The sequence below is a fragment of the Anabas testudineus genome, chromosome 18 (genome assembly GCF_900324465.2).
Source record: "Anabas testudineus chromosome 18, fAnaTes1.2, whole genome shotgun sequence".
Lineage (NCBI taxonomy): Eukaryota > Metazoa > Chordata > Actinopteri > Anabantiformes > Anabantidae > Anabas > Anabas testudineus.
This window is the reverse complement of record NC_046627.1, coordinates 13,402,778-13,425,625: the sequence shown is the minus strand read 5'-3', so window position 1 is coordinate 13,425,625 and position 22,848 is coordinate 13,402,778. Positions and strand designations below refer to the sequence as shown.

The 22,848-nt window shown below is 36.7% G+C and overlaps 2 protein-coding genes and 1 pseudogene across 2 annotated transcripts; all 3 read right to left on the bottom strand.

Annotated features, from left to right (window-relative positions):
* Nucleotides 1-4,187: 4,187 nt before the first annotated feature.
* LOC113151607 lies at nt 4,188-6,301 on the bottom strand (annotated as a pseudogene).
* Nucleotides 6,302-6,572: 271 nt separating this feature from the next.
* On the bottom strand, nt 6,573-9,971 carry LOC113151606 (E3 ubiquitin-protein ligase PRT1-like). The gene is made up of 5 exons (XM_026344518.1): nt 9,851-9,971; nt 7,910-7,985; nt 7,465-7,569; nt 6,726-6,913; nt 6,573-6,586 (listed from the first exon to the last, which is right to left on the bottom strand). The coding sequence occupies exons 2-5, from the start codon at nt 7,975-7,977 to the stop codon at nt 6,573-6,575; spliced, it is 375 nt and encodes a 124-aa protein (XP_026200303.1). The 5' UTR covers nt 7,978-7,985; nt 9,851-9,971.
* A 2,950-nt stretch (nt 9,972-12,921) lies between these two features.
* Nucleotides 12,922-21,043, bottom strand: LOC113151605 (protein NLRC3-like). The gene is made up of 7 exons (XM_026344517.1): nt 20,963-21,043; nt 19,912-19,967; nt 19,456-19,815; nt 19,256-19,367; nt 15,394-15,471; nt 14,976-15,080; nt 12,922-14,839 (listed from the first exon to the last, which is right to left on the bottom strand). The coding sequence occupies exons 2-7, from the start codon at nt 19,958-19,960 to the stop codon at nt 13,126-13,128; spliced, it is 2,418 nt and encodes an 805-aa protein (XP_026200302.1). The 5' UTR covers nt 19,961-19,967; nt 20,963-21,043; the 3' UTR covers nt 12,922-13,125.
* Between the last annotated feature and the right edge of the window lie 1,805 nt (nt 21,044-22,848).

Genomic DNA, 22,848 nt, shown 5'->3' with positions numbered 1-22,848 from the left:
TTAGTTTAGTTCAATACAGCCTGTTTGATCGTAACCTTTACATTATGGACAAGTTTGTTTTAGGCCAGTGAAGTGTACTGGATAATCCTGTGGAATATATTCTTCGTTTTGTGGAAAACTTTCCTTTGCAGGATAGATTTATACTATGGAAGAGGAGGATTGTTCATATATCCTTGAAGCTAAAGAAAAGCATCATCTAATCATCTAACTGAGTGAATCAGTCAGTAATTTTTTCATTTGAAATAGATACACTGTGGATTTGTAATAAAAAAGAAACCTGTCAAAAATTCAAAGTGAGGAAGCAACAAAAGACTAAAAAAGCAATTACCAGAAACCACTACATATGTAGGCCTACACAAAACGTAAATATTAAATTAATAATATTTAAATCCATAGACTCACCTTTACTGGACAGCTTCAATATAATAACCCGTATTATTTTATACACAAAGAAAATAATACCTCAGCGGGTTTGTTTAACGATAGTAAACAAAAATCTGCAATCAAGCTGAACAGTTTCTACTGTCAACATTACTTTGCACGGTTAAACTAGACTATGTGACAAAAACGGTAGAAGCACAAATGTAATGTAAGTAATAAGAAACCCTGCTGCACTCTGCGCCTGCGCAGTCTGACCGCAACTGTTTCTATGTCTCTATCAGTTTCTTTCTTCAATGGAACTCACATTTTACTGTAAAAACACAGAAAATAAACTATTTAAATCATAAACAGTATGTTATGCTACTACAACCTGAAGACCAATATTTCTTAGATTTGATCAGGTTAAATAAAACAGAGAATAAAGAGCCATTTATCTCCATTGTAAAAGAATAAATGAACATAAATGTAGATCTCACTGTTTTAAACAAGCGCTATTGAGTTATTAGAAACTTTCTCTCCGCTGATGCCTCAAAGTTCAAGATCAATCACACGATTAAATAAATGAAGCTGGTCTATATCAACTCCTTTCCACTGACACGTGTTTTTGTTTTGCACCTTTTGTCTCTAAATTTAAGAGAGTGATTTCTGGCATCGGTGAATTTATGCAAATATAGTTTAGATGAATGCGATAAAACGGGTTGACTGTTTAACGACCGTTTAACGACACTGGATGTTTGCCAGCAAAAGAAAGAAAGAAAGAAAGAGTGTAATTAAACAGCCAAGTAAAAAAAGAACAACGAGTCTCTCGTTCATGCTTTGTTAAATAGAAACATGATCTAAATATAAAGGAGAAAAAGTTTCTTTGTGCTAAAATCTAGTTTCCTGTTTGTCTCACTATTGTCTCACTCTGCACGTGGAACATAAACAACTTACTGTTATATCAAAAAAGAGGAAAAGTCTTGTCCCAGTTTCTTCTTATAAAATACATAAAATTATATCCTCTTGTCTTTGTTTGGTCGTTTTGCCCAGTTGAAAGAAAATAAGTGTTCACCTCACTGATCCTTTATTCTTTCTTTCTGAACCTCTTTTGGTGGGAGTGACTAGTTGTGACCAATGAACACAGTATAATCTGTGGGTAACAGGCTCCTTATGATGCATGAAGTCATCACTTATGTGGATCTGTGGTTGGTTTAGGATCCACTTCAAATGATCGTGTTTCCCGTCTTCATGACTCAGGTTCTGATTCCTTGTACCCCTCACAGAATCACCACTTTAGTGTGGTGGAGGTTTGTTTGTGGTCTGAAGTCCTGCTGAAGTCTCCCAAGAGAAAGTGATCAAAGCAGAGAGATCGGACAAAGAACGAGTCACAGAGTCTTAAAGCAACATCACTTTGGCCACATTAGGGAAACCAGGACCTCCTCCTGGAACCAAACTTTGAAGGAGAACTTATTGACAAGTATCTAGTGGTCAGACCTTGATCTATTGGACCTGGAATTTTATTAAAGTGGAAAAAATAAAACTTTAAAATGATCTGTGCCTCGATGAACTCCTGGGACAGAGACTTATTATGAAGTGATAATAGTCACATCAGTTAAAAGACACTAAGAGACGAAGACGAAGACGAACATCAACAAACACTGATACTGACTGGGGTCATAAATAGAAGCCTACTGGATAATCCTGTGGATTATATTCTTCCTTTTACTGTGGATAAACTTTTTTTTGCAGGATACATTTATACTTTGTAAGGGGAGAATTGTTCATATATCATTGAGGTGGGTAAAGTATAATCTAATCATCTAACTGAGTGGATCAGTAAATAATTAACAGGTAATTTGTTCATTTGAAATAGATGCACTGTGGATTTGTATTGAAAAGTTTATGTAGATATAAACATAGATATTGAATAAATAATAATAAATCCACACTCGACAGCTTCAGTATATAATAAACTGTTACAGCCACGTGTTTAATTACACAAAGAAATTTTTTTCTGGCTTCTGTGAATTTATGCAAATATTATGCAAATATTATTTTGATGAATACGATAAAACGTTTTGACTGTTTAACAAAATTGAATGTTTGCCAGCAAAACAGTCTCACTATTGTCTCATTAAAATATTAAAAAGATCCGTGCATTGATGAAACCCTGGGACAGAGACTTATTAAAAAATGTTAATAGTCACATCAGATAAAAGACAATAGAAGACGAACATGAACATCAGCACACACTGATACTGACTGGGGTCATATGTGGGTCAAGTGCTGGTTGTTTCTCCGTATGTGTTTATTTAATCCGTCCACAGGCGAAACACATAACAGCAGCAGGTCGTCAGACACAATTCAACAAGTCTGATCGTTTCAATAAACCCACAAATCTAAAATAAACAAGACAAACTAAAGTTCAATAAACAGCTCTTTATTTTTAATAGCACCATTAACACAACCTAACAATCAATATGACACAGTGAATAGCTTAAATATTAATGTACAACATCAAAATTGTCTATGTGTAAAAGGTTTATGTGGCTACATGTGCAATTACAGTTTCATGTTTTTGTATCGTGCAGAACAGATGTGAACCTGAAATCTAAGTTTAGTACAATTCATAGAATATAGATACTAATGTTCTACTTTCCATGAGGTAAATGAGGTAGAAGTGCTTTCATGTAGTTTACATTTCACATGCAATAAACAAGGACAAATCCTTTCAAAGTAAAGCTGATCAAATCCATCTGTGTATATTAACGACAGCTCTATGGTTCTTTTAACATAGTCACCTCTTACTTACAGTGTGAAGAACAGTGACTCTAATTTGAGTCCATAGTGTTAACGTATTTACTCTAGTTACGGCTCATTTACCTTCAGACATTTGAGTGGAAACACGAGCACAGTGTGAATGTAGTAAACATATATTTCTGCAAAGTAAAGTGACATTTTGTCAAATAGTGTCTGAAGCTCTTAGCATGTTATAAAGTATTTACACAATAAATTATATTTGCACATAAACATAAAATCTACAGGAAAACCACAAACATAAAACTGTCTCCTCCTCTCTCTGTGAGGAGTTCCTCTTTTATTATGACACTTTAAACTAAAGAGCCTGTATTTTCTGACCACAACATATGTAAGTGGAGCTTATGGAAGAAGAAAACATTAACTTTATTGTTTATGTCTGATCAACAAAAGAGTCAATAGACTGGATTAAGGAGATCTGGATTTAAAAAAGATCATTCTGGAAAATAAAAATAAAGTATTTAGGTAACAGAACTGTAACAGGTCAGTTACAGTTCTGTTATTATTTCTGCATAAATTCACAAACTGACTGTGTCAGACTGTGAAGAACAGTTAAAAATGTTTCTACCCACTTCCACTGTAACATGTTTTAAGTAGAGAAAAAATTCAGATAACACAATGTGTTTACATTAGTGTTCAATTTACATTTAGTCATTTGGCAAAGCTTTCATCCAAAGTGAATTAAGGTATAAATCATGCAAAATATCTGTTATGCAGAATGGCAAATTTCAGCTTTTAAACATTACTGAATATTACATTCATGGGAATAAGTGCAGATGCATTATTGTGTCCTGCAATTTAATATAGCAGCTGATAATGGGGAGCTCATTTAGCTGCCCCACATGTTGTTTGACAATCATACACTACAACATTTTGAACTATGTTATATTCTGCTGGGTACTTTGTGATTTTCCCACCAGGGATCATTACAGTTTTAGCTTATAATTATACTGTATAATTGTTTAATTATTCTGATACACAAACACAAATGAAGGATTTTTAGTGATTTATTGGCAAACCTTTTTGAGCTTTGTAATTATAAGGAAATGTATGTAGAGTTTAATGCCAACACACTTGAAATAAGATTGAATCAGTAATTACTTGATCAACTGGAGCATTTGGGTCGTTGGTTACTAATCATAAGGGAGTTCACATACCTGGGCCTCATTCAAAGTTTGAAGTCATAAGTGTGTAAGTGTTGTGTTGTGTTGTGTTGTAGAAACACTAAGTATTTTGTCTTGTTTGTTTAGAGGGTTAGCTTGTTGAATGTAGCCATATTAGCTGCCCGTAAGCAGAGGAAAGCTTCACTGACCGTGTAGAACATAACCATCGTCTGACCAAATCAGACTCAGACTCTTTTCCTTCCAATAATTTTGTACATTAACCCTCACAGCTGGTATCAGGCTCCTTCTGCCTTCGTCTGATGTGTTGTAACTCTTCAGGTCGGGGGAGTCAGCTCTGTTTTAGAACAATCTGACAGTTTGAGATACTCTTGAGTCTCAGTTTTGACCTTATCGTCTCTCATCTCAACCATTGCTTGGAAGAGATTTATGCAACTGTCTAGAGAGAGGGTTTTTCTTCGAATGGATTTGAGGTAGATCAAGATTTTCTTATCTGTATCTTGGCTTTGGTCTGGTGATGTCAGCAGACCATGAAGGACTCTTCGGTTGGGTTCAACCATAAGACCAAGAAGGAATCTCAAAAAGAAGTCCAGATAACCATTCTTCCTCTCTATCACTTTGTCAACTGTCATCTTGAGAAGATCAAGTAAAGTTTGTTCTTTGTCCTTCAGATTGAGGAAGTCAGTGAGATCTGTTGTGTTGTTGTTTGTGAAACAGTCAAAAACAAAAAGAGCTGCAAAGAACTCCTGTACAGTCAGGTGCACAAAGAAGAAGACCTTTTTCTGGGAAAAGATTTCTTCTTCCCTAAGAACTGCGTTGCAAAATCCAGAGTAGATTGATGCTTCTTTTATGTTGATGCCACAGTCTTCCAGGTCTTCCTCATAGAAGATGAGATTGTTCTTCTGCAGATGAACAAATGCAAGTTTACCGAGTTTCAGAAGAAATTCTCTGTATGTCTTCAGAGGTTTCTCTTTGTTTTCTTCTGTCGTCTTGTCATATTTTCTGCTTCTGCGTTTTGTCTGGACAAAGACAAAATGTGCCATCATCTCTGTAAGAGTTTGAGGGATGTCCTCTTTTTCATCTCCTCTGAACACTTCCTCAAATAATACAGCAGAAATCCAGCAGAAGATCGGGATCTGGCACATGATGTGGAGACTCTGTGAAGACTGAACATGTGAAACGATCCTGGCAGCAAGACTCAAGTCATGACTGAATCTCCTCCTGAAGTATTCCTCTTTTTGAAGGTCACTGAACCCTCTGATCTCTGTCACCATGTCGACATACTTTGCTGGAATCTGACTGGATGCTGCTGGACGGGATGTTATCCAGAGGTGAGCATCAGGTAGAAGGTTACCCTGGATCAGGTTCACTAGGAGATTACTCACAGATGTTACTTCATTGACAGATTTTACCACTTTATTGTCATCGAAGTCCAATTGAAGTCTGCTTTCATCCAGACCATCCAGGATCACTATCATTTTACTTTTGATATAATTCTCTGAATCTTTCAGATCACACAGAACAGGGTGGAATTCAGTCAGGAGCTGGTGCAAACTCTTCTCACCTCTACTCAAATTCAGCTCTCGGAAAGAAAGACAGAAAACAAAATCAATGTCCTGGTTTGTTTCCTCCTCTGACCAGTCAAGGATAAATTTCTGCACAGCAAATGATTTTCCAATGCCTGCAACACCTTTGGTCAGGACTGTTCTGTGTGGTGTCTCTTGGCCAGGCAAAGATTTGAAAATATCGCTGAGGCTGACTGAGTCATTGTTCAATTGTTGCTTCTTCAATTTACGCTCAATGTGTCGCAGTGGATGTTCTTCGTGTGGCCCCTCACTCTCTCTATTTGTGATGAACAGAGCAGTAAAAATGCTTTTCAGGGAGCTTTCTTTGTCACCGTTGCCTTCTGATGTCAAACTAAATTTCTCCTGCATGGCCTTTTTAAGATTCTTCTTTGTTTTCAGAACGATGACATCTCCTGTAATGGAACAAAGTGTTATTTTTCACTGAAACGGTTGGACCCGAATGTTTCCTTCCAAGAATTGCAGTTGTTGTTTCCCTAGATGACTTTGAATGGAACCTGGAATCAGCTAATCAGACATTTTACTGTCACATACAACACTAACAGAACCTGCTAGACAACATTAAAAGACAACTGTCAGTATTATTTTCCTTCACTGAGTTGTAGCCGAACTAGAAAGAAAAAAATTCCCCTGTGATCAACAGATTTGCCGTTGATCTTAAATTGTTTGTTTGGATTTACTGGAAGAGGCTTCACTTTTCTGACTCTGTAAGCAAAATCAGTGATTATGGTCATTTCAACCTCTATTCTTACCATTTTACGAGCTTCTGTGATCAGGATTTTAGTTGGAGTCAGTAGCAGTTACTGCGTCATATTTTTTAAAGAAGTACTGTAGTTCAACTTACCTCTGTTTTCTGTATTATTCGGTGAATTTACTTCACAATCGTGGCAGAGGTGGTCGACTGGTGGATCGTTCTGGTCCCAGTAGAAGCTGACACACTGTTTGCAGGACTGGTGTCCACACATGAAAAGGACTGGATCCTTCAAATCCTCTTTACACACTGAACAGTGGCTCCTCTCCTCACTCACCTCACTGTACAGGGAGAAAGTTGTTGAACAGTTTTCTCAAGGCTAAAAACTCTGCTAATCCAACTATACAACATAGTAACCGCATGTGAACAGTCAGTGGTCAGAGGTTTTGTGGTGGTTCCCTTTTTGCACTAGTCAGTACCTAACAAAAGTTGTCCGAGGAAGGACAATCGGTACCAGCAACAGGTTCATAGGCGCCCAAGACTCATAGATGTACTTGGAGCCAAGAGTAGCCCGTCTAGCCTGATTCCACTGAGGAGCTACTGTAGCACAGACTGCTGAAACATCTGGTGCTGGTCATGATTGACAGGTGTCAGAACACATCGATGCATCGCATCAAAATGTTTCATGATTTTTTTTGTCTCATCATGAATCATTGATCATTTTCATCCAGACTTTTCAATAATAGTTATTCTAAAAACTAATAAGAAATGTTTTAATAGGTACAGACCTTTAAAATCATTCAATCACAAACTTTACAATCATTTATTCATGAACTAAGAACATCTAGTAAATGTATACATTTCAAGTGCTGAGTACAAAGTTCAGTCTCACCATTTTAACGTCTCTGCTCTGAAGTTAACTGGCTGAAACTTGGAACTGTCACTCTTCATAGAAACACAGCTGATTCCTTTGGACTCCGCTTCACTCATTTGTGAACTATGTGAAGAATTAGTTGTATCCACTGATTAATGTAATTAAAATAATTAATTTGCATGCTACACATATTCATTCGTACACCCATTGTTGCTGATAAACATACAGTAGTTTTGTTTTGTCCCAGTCAGATAAACAACACAAAACCTTCTAAATAATACAAATTATAAATTATGAAAGTAAGTGTACAAATAAACAAAAAACACATCAGTGTCTACTGTATGATATTAGTTGGATGAGGACACAGTGTCCACCTCATCCACCTGTGTCCTTTGAGGACACAGGAGGATGGGTGGAGAAGGGTCATGACATCACTGATTATCTCTGATTAGCTAAATAATACCTGGTTGACGGCTCAGAAGACTCTGAGGACTTTTCTGTCAATCTCTTCCTCTTTTTCTTCTTGTCCATTTTTGTTGCTACAGTGGAGAAACACAGAAAAAAATGTCTCAAGATAATTTTCATGATGCTAAGTTTGTTTTATGTTTTATATTTTTTCTAATTTGGTTTCTGTTCTAACAAATTTGCTGGCTCTCCTACAGAACAGCTTCAACTCAGGGATGTTAGTCGGCTTCCTTATGAACTGTCCGCTATGAATCAACCATTCTGAACATTGACTTTCTTCTACTTTAAACAATGCTTTATTGATGTTTTGTCTTGCTGATGATCCACTTTCTGTTGAGCTTCAGTTATTAAAGATGAAGTGCGTCTCATTGTTTTGTGATGGAGGAGAATGATGTAAAAAGCTGAGTCGGCAATGTGTATCTTGCCTCTCATTTAGTTTGGCTCAAAACAGCCTGTTTGATCTTAACTTTTACATTATGGACAAGTTTGTTTTAGGCCATTGAAGGTTACTGGATAATCCTGTGGATTATATTCCCCATTTTGTGGAAAAACTTTCTTTTGCAGGATACAGTTATACTTTGGAGGAGGAGGATTGTTCATATATCCTTGAAGTTAAAGAAAAGCATAATCTAATCATATAACTGAGTGAATCAGTCAGTAATCAGTCAGTAATTAATAATAATAATGTTCATTTGAATTAGAGGTACTGTGGATTTGTAATGAAAAGAAACCTGTCAAAAATTCAAAGTGAGGAAGCAACAAAAGACTAGAACAGCAGTTACCAGTAACCACTAATGTACATATAAACGTAAATACTAAATAATAAATAATAAATCCATAGAGTCACCTACGCTGGACAGCTTCAATATAATAAACTGTTACAGCCGCGTTTTTATAAACACAAAGAAAACGACACTCCAGCACGTTTATCAGACGACAGTAAACAAAAATCTGCAATCAAGCTGAACAGTTTCTACTGTCAACATTACTTTGTACGGTTAAACTAGGCTTAGTGAACAAAACGTTAGAAGCACGAACTGAATTCTTTTCTCCCACTTTACTAGTAATAAGTGACACTGCTGCTGTTTCTTCTTCTGTCCATGAGAAACCACGTGTTTCTTTCTTCAATGGAAAAATGACGAGTTTCATTGAAAGTCGCGCAATGAACAAAAAAAAAAAAAGTGCTGTAGAGCATCAGATTTCATTCATTGTTTTACACTGGTAAAACTTAGAAAAGCTCAAGTTTTACTGTGAAAACACAGAAAAGACACCAAATGAATTTGATGGCATTTAAATCATAAATATAAATATAAACTGTAGGTTGTGCTACTATAACCTGAAGACCGATATTTCTTAGTTTTGATCAAGTTAAATAAAACAGAGAATAAAGAGCCATTTATCTTCAATGTAAAAGAATCAATGAACATAAATGTAGATATTACTGCTTTAAACAAAGCGCTCCTGAGTTATTAGAAACTTTCTCTCCGCTGATGCCCCAAAGCTGAAAAACCTGAACAAGACTAAAGGATCTAACATATGATTAAATAAACAAAGCTGGTCTATATCGACTGCTTTCCACTAACACATGCGTCTTTGTTTCGCACCTTTTGTCTCTAAGTTCACGAAAGTGACTTCTGGAAATTTATGCAAATATTATTTTGATGAATGCGATAAAACGATTAAACTGTTTAAAGTCGGTTTAACGACACTGGATGTTTGCCAGCAAAAGAAAGAAAGAAAGAGACTATCATTAAACAGCCTAAAAAAAGAGAAAAGCTGCAGAAATGTGAAATAAACAAGGAGTCGCTGGTTCATGCGTTGCTATAAAGAAACATGGTTTAAAATATAAAGTAGAAAAACTTTCTTTGTGCTAAATTCTAGTTTCCTGTTTGTCTCACTATTGTCTCACTCTGCACGTGGTGGAACATCAACGACTTACTGTTATATCAAAAAAGAGGAAAAGTCTTGTCCCAGTTTCTTCTTATCATAAAAAACGATGTAAAATTTGGTCGTTTTGTCCAGATGAGAGAAAACAAGTGTTCACCTCACTGATCCTTTATTCTTTCTTCCTGAACTCCTCTTGGTGGGAGTGTCTACATGGGACCAATGTTCACAGTATAATCAGTCTGTGGGTAACAGGCTCCTTATGATGCAGGAAGTCATCACTTATGTGGATTTTCTGCTTGGTTCAGGATCTAGTTCAAATTATCATGTTTCCTGTCTTCATGACTCAGGTTCTGATTCATTGTGCCTCTACCAGAATCACCACTTTAGTGTGGAGGAGGTTTGTTTGTGGTCTGACGTCCTGCTGAAGTCTCCCAAGAGAAAGTGATCAAAGCAGAGAGAGATCGGACAAAGAATGAGTCACGGAGTCTCAAAGCTACATCACTTTGGCCACATTAGGGAAACCAGGACCTCCTCCTGGAACCAGACTTTGAAGGAGAACTTATTGACAAGTACCTGGTGGTCAGACCTTGATCTGTTGGCCCCTGTTTTTTTATGAAAGTGGAAAAAATAAAACATTAAAATGAGCTGTGCCTCGATGAACTCCTGAGACAGAGACTTAATATGAAGTTATAATAGTCACATCAGTTAAAAGACACTAAGAGACGAAGACAAAGATGAACATCAACACACACTGATACTGATTGGGGTCATAAATAGAAGCCTACTGGATAATCCTGTGGATTATATTCTTCCTTTTACTGTGGATAAACGTTTTTTTTTGCAGGATACATTTATACTTTGTAAGGGGAGAATTGTTCATATATCATTGAGGTACAGTAGGTAAAATATAATCTAATCATCTAACTGAGTGGATCAGTAAATAATTAACAGGTAATTTGTTCATTTGAAATAGATGCACTGTGGATTTGTATTGAAAAGTTTATGTACATATAAACATAGATATTGAATAAATAATAATAAATCCACACTCGACAGCTTCAGTATATAATAAACTGTTACAGCCACGTGTTTAATTACACAAAGAAATTTTTTTCTGGCTTCTGTGAATTTATGCAAATATTATGCAAATATTATTTTGATGAATACGATAAAACGTTTTGACTGTTTAACAAAATTGAATGTTTGCCAGCAAAACAGTCTCACTATTGTCTCATTAAAACATTAAAATGATCCGTGCATTGATGAAACCCTGGGACAGAGACTTATTAAAAAATGTTAATAGTCACATCAGATAAAAGACAATAGAAGACGAACATGAACATCAGCACACACTGATACTGACTGGGGTCATATGTGGGTCAAGTGCTGATTGTTTCTCCGTATGTGTTTATTTAATCAGTCCACAGGTGAAACACATAACAGCAGCAGGTCGTCAGACACAATTCAACGAGTCTGATGGTTTCAATAAACCCACAAATCTAAAATAAACAAGACAAACTAAAGTTCAATAAACAGCTCTTTATTTTTAATAGCACGATTAACACAACCTAACAATCAATATGACACAGTAAATAGCTTAAATATTAATGTACGACAACAAAATTGTCTATGTGTAAAAGGTTTATGTGGCTACATGTGCAATTACAGTTTCATGTTTTTGTATCTTACAGAACTGATGTGAACCTGAAATCTAAGTTTAGTACAATTCATAGAATATAGATACTAATGTTCTACTTTCCATGAGGTAAATGAGATAGAAGTGCTTTCATGTAGTTCACATTTCACATGCAATAAACAAGGACAAATCCTTTCAAAGTAAAGCTGATCAAATCCATCTGTGTATATTAACGACAGCTCTATGTCGCTCTTTTAACATAGTCACCTATAATAAATCTTACTTACAGTGAGAAGAATAGTGACTCTAATTTGAGTCCATAGTGTTAACGTATTTACTCTAGTTACGGCTCATTTACCTTCAGACATTTGAGTGGAAACACGAGCACAGTGTGAATGTAGTAAACATATATTTCTGCAAAGTAAAGTGAAAACATTTTGTCAAATAGTGTCTGAAGCTCTTAGCATGTTATGAAGTATTTACACAATAAATTATATTTGCACATAAACATAAAATCTACAGGAAAACCATGAACATAAAACTGGCTCCTCCTCTCTCTGTGAGGAGTTCCTCTTTTATTATGACACTTTAAACTGAAGGGCCTGAATTTTCTGACCACAACATATGTAAGTGGAGCTTATGGTAGAGGAAACATTAACTTTACTGTATATGTTTGATCAGCAAATAAGTCAATGAACTGGATTAAGGACATCTGGATTTAAAAAAGATCATTCTGGAAAATAAAAATAAAGTATTTAGGTAACAGAACGGTAACAGGTCAGTTACAGTTCTGTTATTATTTCTGCATAAATTCACAAACTCACTGTGTCAGACTGTGAAGAACACCTGAAAAAGTTTCTACCCACTTCCACTGTAACATGTTTTAAGTAGAGAAAAAATTCAGATAACACAATGTGTTTACATTAGTGTTCAATTTACATTTAGTCATTTGGCAAAGCTTTCATCCAAAGTGAATTAAGGTATAAATCATGCAAAATATCTGTTATGCAGAACGGCAAATTTCAGCTTTTAAACATTACTGAATATTACATTCATGGGAATAAGTGCAGATGCATTATTGTGTCCTTCAATTTAATATAGCAGCTGATAATGGGGAGCTCATTCAGCTGCCCCACATGTTGTTTGACAATCATACACTACAACATTTTGAACTATGTTATATTCTGCTGGGTACTTTGTGATTTTCCCTGCAGGGATCATTACAGTCTTAGCTTATAATTATACTGTATAATTGTTTAATTATTCTGATACACAAACACAAATAAAGGATTTTTAGTGATTGATTGGCAAACCTGTTTGAGCTTTGTAATTATAAGGAAATGTATGTAGAGTTTAATGCCAACACACTTGAAATAAGATTGAATCAGTAATTACTTGATCAAATGGAACATTTGGGTTGTTGGTTACTAATCATAATGCAGTTCACATACCTGGGCCTCATTCAAGGTTTGAAGTCATAAGTATTTTGTCTTGTTTGTTTAGTGGATTAGCTTGTTGAATGTAGCCACATTAGCTGCCCGTAAGGAGAGGAAAGCTTCACTGACCGTGCAGAACATAACCATCGTCTGACCAAATCAGACTCAGACTCTTTTCCTTTCAATAATTTTGTACATTAACCATCACAGCTGGTATCAGGCTCCTTCTGCCTTCGTCTGATGTGTTGTAACTCTTCAGGTCAGAGGAGTCAGCTCTGTTTTAGAACGATCTGACAGTTTGAGATATTCTTGAGTCTCAGTTTTGACCTTATCGTCTCTCATCTCAACCATTGTTTGAAAGAGATTGATGCAACTGTCTGGAGGGAGGATCTTTCTTTGGATAGATTTGAGGTAAGTCAGGATTTTCTTGTCTGTATCTTGGCTTTGGTCTGGAGATGTCAGCAGACCATGAAGGACTCTTCGGTTGGGTTCAACCACAAGACCAAGAAGGAATCTCAAAAAGAAGTCCAGGTGGCCATTCTTCCTCTCTATCACTTTGTCAACTGTCATCTTGAGAAGATCAAGTAAAGTTTGTTCTTTGTCCTTCAGATTGAGGAAGTCACCGAGCTCCTTTATGTTGTTGTTTGTGAAACAGTCAAAAACAAAAAGAGCTGCAAAGAACTCCTGTACAGTCAGGTGCACAAAGAAGAAGACCTTTTTCTGGGAAAAGATTTCTTCTTCCCTAAGAACTGTGTCACAAAATCCAGAGTAGATTGATGCTTCTTTTATGTCGATGCCACAGTCTTCCAGGTCTGTCTCATAGAAGATGAGGTTGTTCTTCTGCAGATGAACGAATGCAAGTTTGCCCAGTTTCAGAAGGAATTCTCTGTATGTCTTCAGAGGTTTCTCTTTGTTTTCCTCTGTCGTCTTGTCATATTTTCTGCTTCTGCGTTTTGTCTGGACAAAGACAAAATGTGCCATCATCTCTGTAAGAGTTTGAGGGATGTCCTCTTTTTCATCTCCTCTGAACACTTCCTCAAATAATACAGCAGAAATCCAGCAGAAGATCGGGATCTGGCACATGATGTGGAGACTCTGTGAAGACTGAACATGTGAAACGATCCTGGCAGCAAGACTCAAGTCATGACTGAGTCTCCTCCTGAAGTATTCTTGTTTTTGAAGGTCACTAAACCCTCTGATCTCTGTCACCATGTCGACATACTTTGCTGGAATCTGACTGGATGCTGTTGGACGGGATGTTATCCAGAGGTGAGCATCAGGTAGAAGGTTACCCTGGATCAGGTTCACTAGGAGATTACTCAGAGATGTTACTTCACTGACAGATTTTAACACTTTATTGTCGTCAAAGTCCAGTTGAAGTCTGCTTTCGTCCAGACCATCCAGGATCACTGTAATTTGACTTTTGATATAATTCTCTGAATCTTTCAGATCACACAGCACAGGGTGGAATTCAGTCAGGAGCTGGTGCAAACTCTTCTCACCTCTACTCAAATTCAGCTCTCGGAAAGAAAGACAGAAAACAAAATCTATATCCTGGTTTGCTTCCTCCTCTGACCAGTCAAGAATAAATTTCTGCACAGCAAATGATTTTCCAATGCCTGCAACACCTTTGGTCAGGACTGTTCTGTGTGGTTTCTCTTGGCCAGGCAAAGATTTGAAGATATCACTGAGGCTGACCGAGTCATTGTTTGAATGTTGCTTCTTCAATTTACGGTCAATGTGTCGCAGTGGATGTTCTTCGTGTGGCCCCTCACTCTCTCTATTTGTGATGAACAGAGCAGTAAATATGCTTTTCATGGAGCTTTCTTTGTCACTGTTACCTTCTGATTTCAAACTAAATTTCTCCTGCATGGCCTTTTTAAGATTTTTCTTTCCACACATGAAAAGGACTGGATCTTTCAAATCCTCTTCATGCACTGAACAGTGGCTCCTCTCCTCACTCACCTGACTGTACAGGGATAATAATATTATAATAATAATAAAATTTATTTTTGGGGGTTAAATACTCTGCTAATCCAACTGTACACCTAGAACACCTAGTAAATGTATACACTTGAAGTGCACAGTACAAAGTTCAGTCTCACCATTTTAACGTCTCTGCTATGAAGTGGGGTGGCTGATACTTGGATCTGTCACTCTTCATAGAAACACAGCTGAGACCTTTGGACTCAGCTTCACTCATTTGTGAACTATGTGAAGAAATTTTTTTTTCCACTGATCCATTATAATGAATTAATTTGCATGCAAATAATATTTATTGTACATCCATTCTCAAATGTTGTCTGAGTTACATTTTAAAGAAATGTAACACAAAAAAACTACAAATTAAGAATAATGCAGGTAAAAGTACAAACAAACAAAAAACACATCAGTGCCCACTCTATGATATGAGTTTTATTTAATGCACCAGTGTATCTGCTGCAAAGGAAGAGGACACAGGTGAGCAGATGGGTGTCGAAGGGTCATGACATCACTGATTATCTCTGATTAGCTAAATATCACCTGGTTGACGGCTCACAAGACTCTGAGGACTTTTCTGTCAATGTCTTTTTGTTTTTTTTCTCCTCCATTTTGTTGCTACTAGTAGAGAAACACAACAGAGTAATGGGAAGAAAAAAGACAATTTTCATGATGCTCAGTTTGGTTTTTTTTTGTTTCATATTTTATCTGATTTGGTTTGGTCTATCACAGAGTGTTACAGTTTTCTGCACAATTTTCCTTTGTCCTTTTTTTATTTCTGTTTTCTCACCAGTTGTCCCCTCACCACTTCAGGTATGTCGTCAGTGTCATTATCTCTGCTCCACCACTACTTACACAGCTCCACTTCACCACTTCCCTGTCAGTCCATCATTTCTCCTCAGGGATCCTGCTCCTATCTGAACCTGATCATCTTGTATCCTCGAAGGACTTTCTCCGAGTTTGTTTCTATGGACTGTATGTATCATTATTTTCCTGCCTGTTAGTGGTGTTTGATTTTTTTGTTTGGATTTCGCTACGAACCTCATATTAAAGAGATATTAGTTACTCCAGTCTGCCTCAGTCATGCTTTTGGTTCCACATCTCTTTAGAATGACACAAAGGGCTGCATTTGATAGTTGGTCGTAAAGTCTCCTGCAGACAACCATTGCTCAGATTTTTTGAGTTTTTAACTGTGATTATACGAGTAAAGCAGCTCTTCTTTTCTACTTGGAGGGATTTTAACCTATTTCTCCTACAGAACAGCTTCAACTCAGGGATGTTAGTTGGCTTCTTTACATGAACTGTCCACTCTGAATCAACCATTTTACACATTGACTTTCTTCTACTATCAACAATGCTTCATTGATGTTTTATTGTCTTGCTGATGATCAATTTTCTGTTGAGCTTCAATTATTGAAGTTAAGTAAAACATCATCTGAGTGGATTAGTTAATAATTAACAGGTAATTTGTTCATTTGGAATTAGATACACTGTGAATTTGTATTAAAAAGAAACCTGTTAAACATTCAAAGTGAGGAATCAACAAAAGACTAGAACAGCAATTACCAGAAACCACTACATATAAATGTAAATATTGAATAAACAATAACAAATCCATGGACTCACCTTCACTGGACAGCTTCAATATAATAAACACAAAGGAAACGATACTGCAGGAAGTTTATCAGACGAGAATAAACAAAAAGCTGCAATCAAGCTGAACTCTTTCTACTGTCACCATTAGTTTGTACGGTTAAACTAAGCTTAGTGCCAAAAACGGTAGAAGCACGAAATTTAATTCTTTTCTTCCATTTTACTAGTAATAAGTGACCCTGCTGCACTCTGCGCCTGCGCAGTCTGAATCGCTGTGCTGACGTTTCTGTCTCTGTCGATGTCAAAGTTTATTTCTTTAATGGAAAATTACTATTTCATTCAAAATCGGAAAAAAGGAAAAAAATGTCATTTCATTCCTTGTTTTACACTGGTAAAACTCTTTTACCGTAAAAACACGAAAAAGAAACCAAATTAATTTTAATTATTTAAATCTTTACATAAAGAAATAAAATTTATTGATACAACCTGAAGACCGATATCTCGTAGATTTGATCAGGGTAAAGAAAACAGAGAATAAAGAGCCATTTATCTCTAATGTAAAATAATAAATAAACATAAACGTAGATCTCACTGCTTTAAACAAGCGCTGCTGAGTTATTAGAAACTTTTTCTCCGCTGATGCCTCAAAGTTTAAGATCAAAAACTGAACAAGAACACGATTAAATAAATGAAGCTGATCTATATCGACTCCTTTCCACTGACACGTGTTTTTGTTTTGCACCTTTTGTCTCTAAATTCAAGAGAGGGATTTCTGTTTTCCGGAAAATGATGCAAATAAATGGTTTGACTGTTTAAAAACTGTTTAATGATACTGGATGTTCACCAGCAAAAGAAAGAGAGAAAGAAAGAAAGAAAGAAAAGCTGCAGAAATGTGAAAAAAACTAATTCATGCTTTGTTAAAAAAAAAAAACATGGTCTAAAATATAAAGTAGAAAAACTTTCTTTGTGCTAAAATCTACTTTCCTGTTTGTTCAGCAGCCTCACTATTGTCTCACTCTGCAGGAGGTGGAACATCAACGACTTACTGTTATATAAAAAAAAAATGAAGAAAAAACTCCCAGTTCCTTCTTATCATAAAATATATATTAAACTATATATCTCCTCTATAACTCCTCTGTTCTTTGGTTGTTTTGTCCAGTTGAGAGAAAACTAATGTTCACCTCACTGATCCTTTATTCTTCCTAAACTTCTCTCTGACTACAAGTGACTACATGGCACCAATGTTCACAGTATAATCAGTTTAAACTCCTAACAGGCTCCTACATGTGCATGAAGTCCACGCTTGGGTGGATCTCTGCTTGGTTCAGGATGCAGTTCAAATGATCACGGTTCCTGTCTTTCATGACTCAGGTTCTGATTCATTGTTCCTCTCCCAGGATCACCACTTTAGTGTGGGGGATGTTTGTGTGTAGTCTGGCACCCTGCGGAAGTCCCCCAAGAGGAAGAGTCTCAAAGCTACATCACTTTAGCCACATTAGGGAAACCAGGACTTCCTCCTGGAACCAGACTTTGGAGGAGAACTTATTCACAAGTATCTAGTGGTCAGACCTTGATCTATTGGACCTGGGACTCTCAAACACCGACCGATGTAATAAAGACAAGTCTCATATTTGTGTAAAAATGATCTGTGCCTTGATGGACCCCTGGGACAGAGACTTAATAAGAAGTGATAATAGTCACATCAGATAAAAGACACTGAGAGAAGAAGACGGAGACGAACAGAAACACACACTAATGCTGACTGGTGTCACATGTGGGTCAAGTGCTAATTGTTTCTCCATCTGTGTTGATTTAATCCGTCCACAGGTGAAACACATAACAGCAGCCGGTGGTAAGAAATAATTATGATGATTTCAATAAACCCACAAACCTAAAATAAACAGGACAAACTAAAGTCCAATAAACACAATCTACTGGCTTATCTTTATTTTTTTAATAGGTTTAAGTCTTTGTACAATAAAGAACAGAACAGTACCTGAAAACTTCATTACAGCCTCTAGTAATAATATTACTAATATTAATGACACATTTTATGATGAAATGAATCGCAAAGAAACAAAAGGAGAAATTAAAAACATGATAAATGAGGTAGACCAGTGTTAATTCAACACATCTCCCATGTAGTAACAGAGTTTGACAACATGTCCTCTCAACATAGTGGACAGAGTAAAGACAGTTTCCTTTATCAAATCCATCAGCTACACTTACAATGATCAAGTTGAACTATTTCTGTGCTCAGTTACCGTCATTCTTCTAATGTGGGTAAACACTGTTCCTGTTTCCCAAAATCCTGTGAGTAAAGTTAACTGAAACCACGTCTAAGCTTCAGCATCCTGACTCAAATCATCACTTCAGTGGGATTTATTACCTGCTCTCCCATTTCCTATTTATCCACAAATCACATGCACTCGTCTTTGTATAGTTGTGAGGAAACTCATTGACATAATACATCGTCCTTTATAATGTAATCATTATACAGTAACTCAGTACCTAACTCCAAACTCTCACCCTGAACTAGATCTAAATGAACCTCCATCCCAAAACCAGGTCTTAAACTTTCAAAAGTACTAAAATGAAAATGAGATTCCACATAAGTGCAACAGTGTGAGCACGCAGAATCTCGTCTAAAGTTCCTGGTGGGCAGATCTGGAGGTTTTCTAAAATCCCTCCCAGGACAAAGACAGTAAATAAACTCTTAGCTATGCCAACAGTGTCCATGTCGCCGTAACTAGCAGAGTGCTTGTGGATGGAAGAATATTTTCTCAACAGACATGGAATAAATGAAAAGTACCAAACAGACAGTGCTGGAGCTGCTGTCAGTACCAGTCCACAGTAGAGGCCGAATCTTCCCCAACGTGTTGTGTTTTGTCCGTCAGGGTCTGTCTCAGCTTTGGGCCACGCTGCTGTAAAGACACCAAACATCTAAGTTCAAGTTCTTATTCATCAAATAAGCTGCTGATATGTTAATAAAGTTTCACTGAATCAACTCACCAGTGACGTTGAGTCGACACCTTTCAGAGCTCCACCCATCAATAGTTCTGACTTTACACAGGTACAGTCCTGAGTCATTAGTCCTGAGTCTGGACAGTTGGAGTCTGATTCGTCCTTCACTGAGGACGTCTTTGTCAAACTGGACTCTTCCTGAAAACTGTTGATGCTGAGATTCTGGGACCTCAATACCGTTATGTAGAGAATACAGGACTAAGACACTGTGATCGGTTATCAGCTCACAATAGATAAAAATGAAGGAGGGGGATCTGTCAGGTCTGACAGTGAACGTCCACTCCAGTGTGATGTTGTGGTTCTCCTCTGCCTGATAGGAGGTCTGTGTCACATTCACTACAAATGTTCCTGTTGAGGAGACACAGACACAAAGTGACAACTTGAATTATTGAACTATTAATAATTGTTGAGTTGCTGGAGAATAAAGTGAAGATGTGAACTAACCAGAGACACATGAGATCAGGTTGATGAGCAGCAGGATCCTGAAGATCATCTTCTCCCTGTGAGAGGAGACAGAGGTGAAGAGTCAGATCATTATATTCAGGATATTTGGACACATAATAAATACCACAACTGAACCAAAGACTCTCTGACTAATGACATAAGCAAACACTGCAGTGTTCACATTTCTGTCAGAAGGTGGAGCCAGAGTTTAATAAACAACAGAGAAATTTTTGTCTTTTTATTCAAACGTTGCATCTTCCCTTCATTTTACTGTTCATTTGACAGCAGATGACACTCATGTCCACGTGTTTACTTTTACTCGATCCTGTCATCATTTGTATTTTTACTGTGTGTTTTATTGGTTCATTCTAACATCTGGCTCAGAGACAATAGTTTTAAAAATCATCTCTCGGTTCACGTTGACACATTTACAGCTATGAGGATTTATTGTTTTAAAAAGGAAAAAGAAAATCATACTCATAAATACATGTCTAAATGTGTTTTACCTGCATCCTAATGTATTATTTATGTTGTAAATTACACTATTAATGTGAATCTGCAAAGTAACTTATCAAGTTTTCAAATAACTGAAGGAAAAATACTAAATTCTGGTAGAAAACGTGGCACAAAGTACAAAAATACTTGAGGAACTACAGATCTGAGTCAATCTAGTTGAATTGCACAGTTATCTGATCTAAAACAGGTTGGGACAGAGACCTGGAGGTCTGTGACCCAGACACACACCGTGGATATGGAACAATCACAATAACAGGCACAGCAAAAACAGACAATTAGAAACACACGTTGCCACAAACAGAACCGAGGGATCATGAGGTCAAACACTCTGAAACTGCAGTTTTAGAGACTATTTCGGCTGCAGCAGGTAAATCTGTGGATGTGAAAGTTGTGTTAGAAACTCGGACTCTGTCCTAAAAAAACAGAAGTAACAAACCACAGGAAACAGTGAACTTCTAACAGCTGATGTAAAGATAACAGGCTGAAACAGAAACGACACAGCAGGAACACTCGGTACATTTTTGAGCCAAATTACCTTTTTGTCTGCAGAAACGAGCAACGTGGAGGAAAAAGATAAGTTCGGTGAATAGATCCTCCTCCTCCTCTGCTGCTGAGTCAGCACATTAATAAAGTTAAACAGTAACAGATAAAATAAGATAAATAAGTGGCTGCTCTGCAGGATTCATTTAGATGCTTATTTACGTTTTTGACGTAAATAATTTAACTATTTAAAATAATAATTTTGTGAACATCAACTATCAACAATCGTTAACCTCACATATTACAATATATTAGAGTCACAACCTACAAAAATACGTATTTGGATTAATTATTTTAAATGTAACCAAATCCTATGTCGAGAATCTATTTCTGGCCTTTTTAACTAACCCATCTGCAGCGAATAATGAACGTTTTAATTGTGGATTAACCTCAGTTTTTATTTCCATATATTCATTAAAGAGCGTGGATCCCCCGATCCAACATGTCGGCCGAGATGAGGTATGGACACCAATGGAAAGAAGCGGGTCAGAGGGTCCAGTTGTCCTTATTGAATTAGCTCAGTGTGAATAAACTCAACAGAGTTAGACAGAGTGATCACCTGCAGCTACAGTGAACAACACATCCAGCTGATTCTTATAGTTTTTAACCATATGAACTAATGTGGACCATCAGGATCAGAACAACTGCAGCCGTGACCCTTAACGGGCTCATTAATAACGCATTGTAACCCCAATTAAAATATTTTAAATCCAGTTATTTATTTTTGCTTCATTTATTATTTATGTTTTCAATGTTAAGGTTTAATTTCACCCAGAAGGTAATTTACACTGAGACCAAATATATTCCTTCAGTTAATACTGTAACAGACAGTATGGTTTCTACAGGCGGAGGTGATGGTTTGTCATGGTTATTATTGTTGAAGGAAGTTCTGAATATACTGTACAGTATGTCCTGTAGCCTTTATGGGGATGTGGCCACACTCAGTTATTCAGTTCACACTTTGCTTTGAGTTTAGTAACAAACAGCTGTTACAAGTAAAAAGAGAAGTTTGGTGTCACTATGTTGTTAAGTCACAGTCATGGTTCAGGTCATGTGACGTCACTAAAGAAAAATAAGGTCGATCAAAAGTTTATCTGCTGAGACAGAACGACCTAAGAAGGAACTCTGGTTCCTGCTGTGCTCTTTTGTCAAACTCCAGCTGATGAACTATGGCGAAGAGTCGCTCAGACGAAGATGGTGAAACATCTGCTGCAGCGTCTGGTGAGACAGAAAATTCAAATACTTTATTGATTTATTGATTAGTTGACAGCAGAAAGATGACTGAGAATAAAGAGACAGTTTTAAAATGTAAATGTACAAATGGAAATTTATCATTTTAACACATTTGGTTTAATATAAATGAACTTAACTGGTGAGTTTTCAGTCACTGTACATGTTTGAATTTGTCGTCTACATGATGATTATTATGTATTCAGCACCATGAAGTTTCCATCATTAGCACTCCTCATGTTAATAAAAGGTCAATAAGTAGGACTCCTGATGCACATTCATTTGAACTAGTTAATAAGAAATAACATTCAACCACAGCTAGATCCAATCAGCAGTCATGCATGTGGTTTAATTAATGATCATTTAAGTATCTCACCACTCTGCTACATGTCTAATATGATCTAACTGTGTCCGTGTAAACTGAGCTGTCCGGGATTTTTACCCACAGACAGAAACCTGTTCAAACTGGTTGCTGTGAGTTTTGGACTCCTGTGTATCACACAAGTTGCTCTCAACGTTTCCCTGCGTCTGATTCTCTGTGAGTCATTTTAAATTGTCTCTCTACTTTTCCAATAGTTCCTAAAACATATTTACTGTTTGAATGAACCATTTGATTAAAACCAGAAAGATGACAGGTACAAGCTTAATGTG

Coding starts and splice junctions, on each gene's coding strand:
- LOC113151605 (XM_026344517.1), bottom strand. CDS start 19,960: ATGATCTTCAGGATCCTGCTGCTCATCAACCTGATCTCATGTGTCTCT. Junction 19,816..19,911: donor CCTGATCTCATGTGTCTCTG/GTTAGTTCACAT, acceptor TCTCCTCAACAG/GAACATTTGTAGTGAATGTG. Junction 15,081..15,393: donor TCTTGTGAGCCGTCAACCAG/GTGATATTTAGC, acceptor TTCTTCACATAG/TTCACAAATGAGTGAAGCTG.
- LOC113151606 (XM_026344518.1), bottom strand. CDS start 7,977: ATGGACAAGAAGAAAAAGAGGAAGAGATTGACAGAAAAGTCCTCAGAG. Junction 7,570..7,909: donor TCTTCTGAGCCGTCAACCAG/GTATTATTTAGC, acceptor TTCTTCACATAG/TTCACAAATGAGTGAAGCGG. Junction 6,914..7,464: donor AGAGCAGAGACGTTAAAATG/GTGAGACTGAAC, acceptor CTCCCTGTACAG/TGAGGTGAGTGAGGAGAGGA.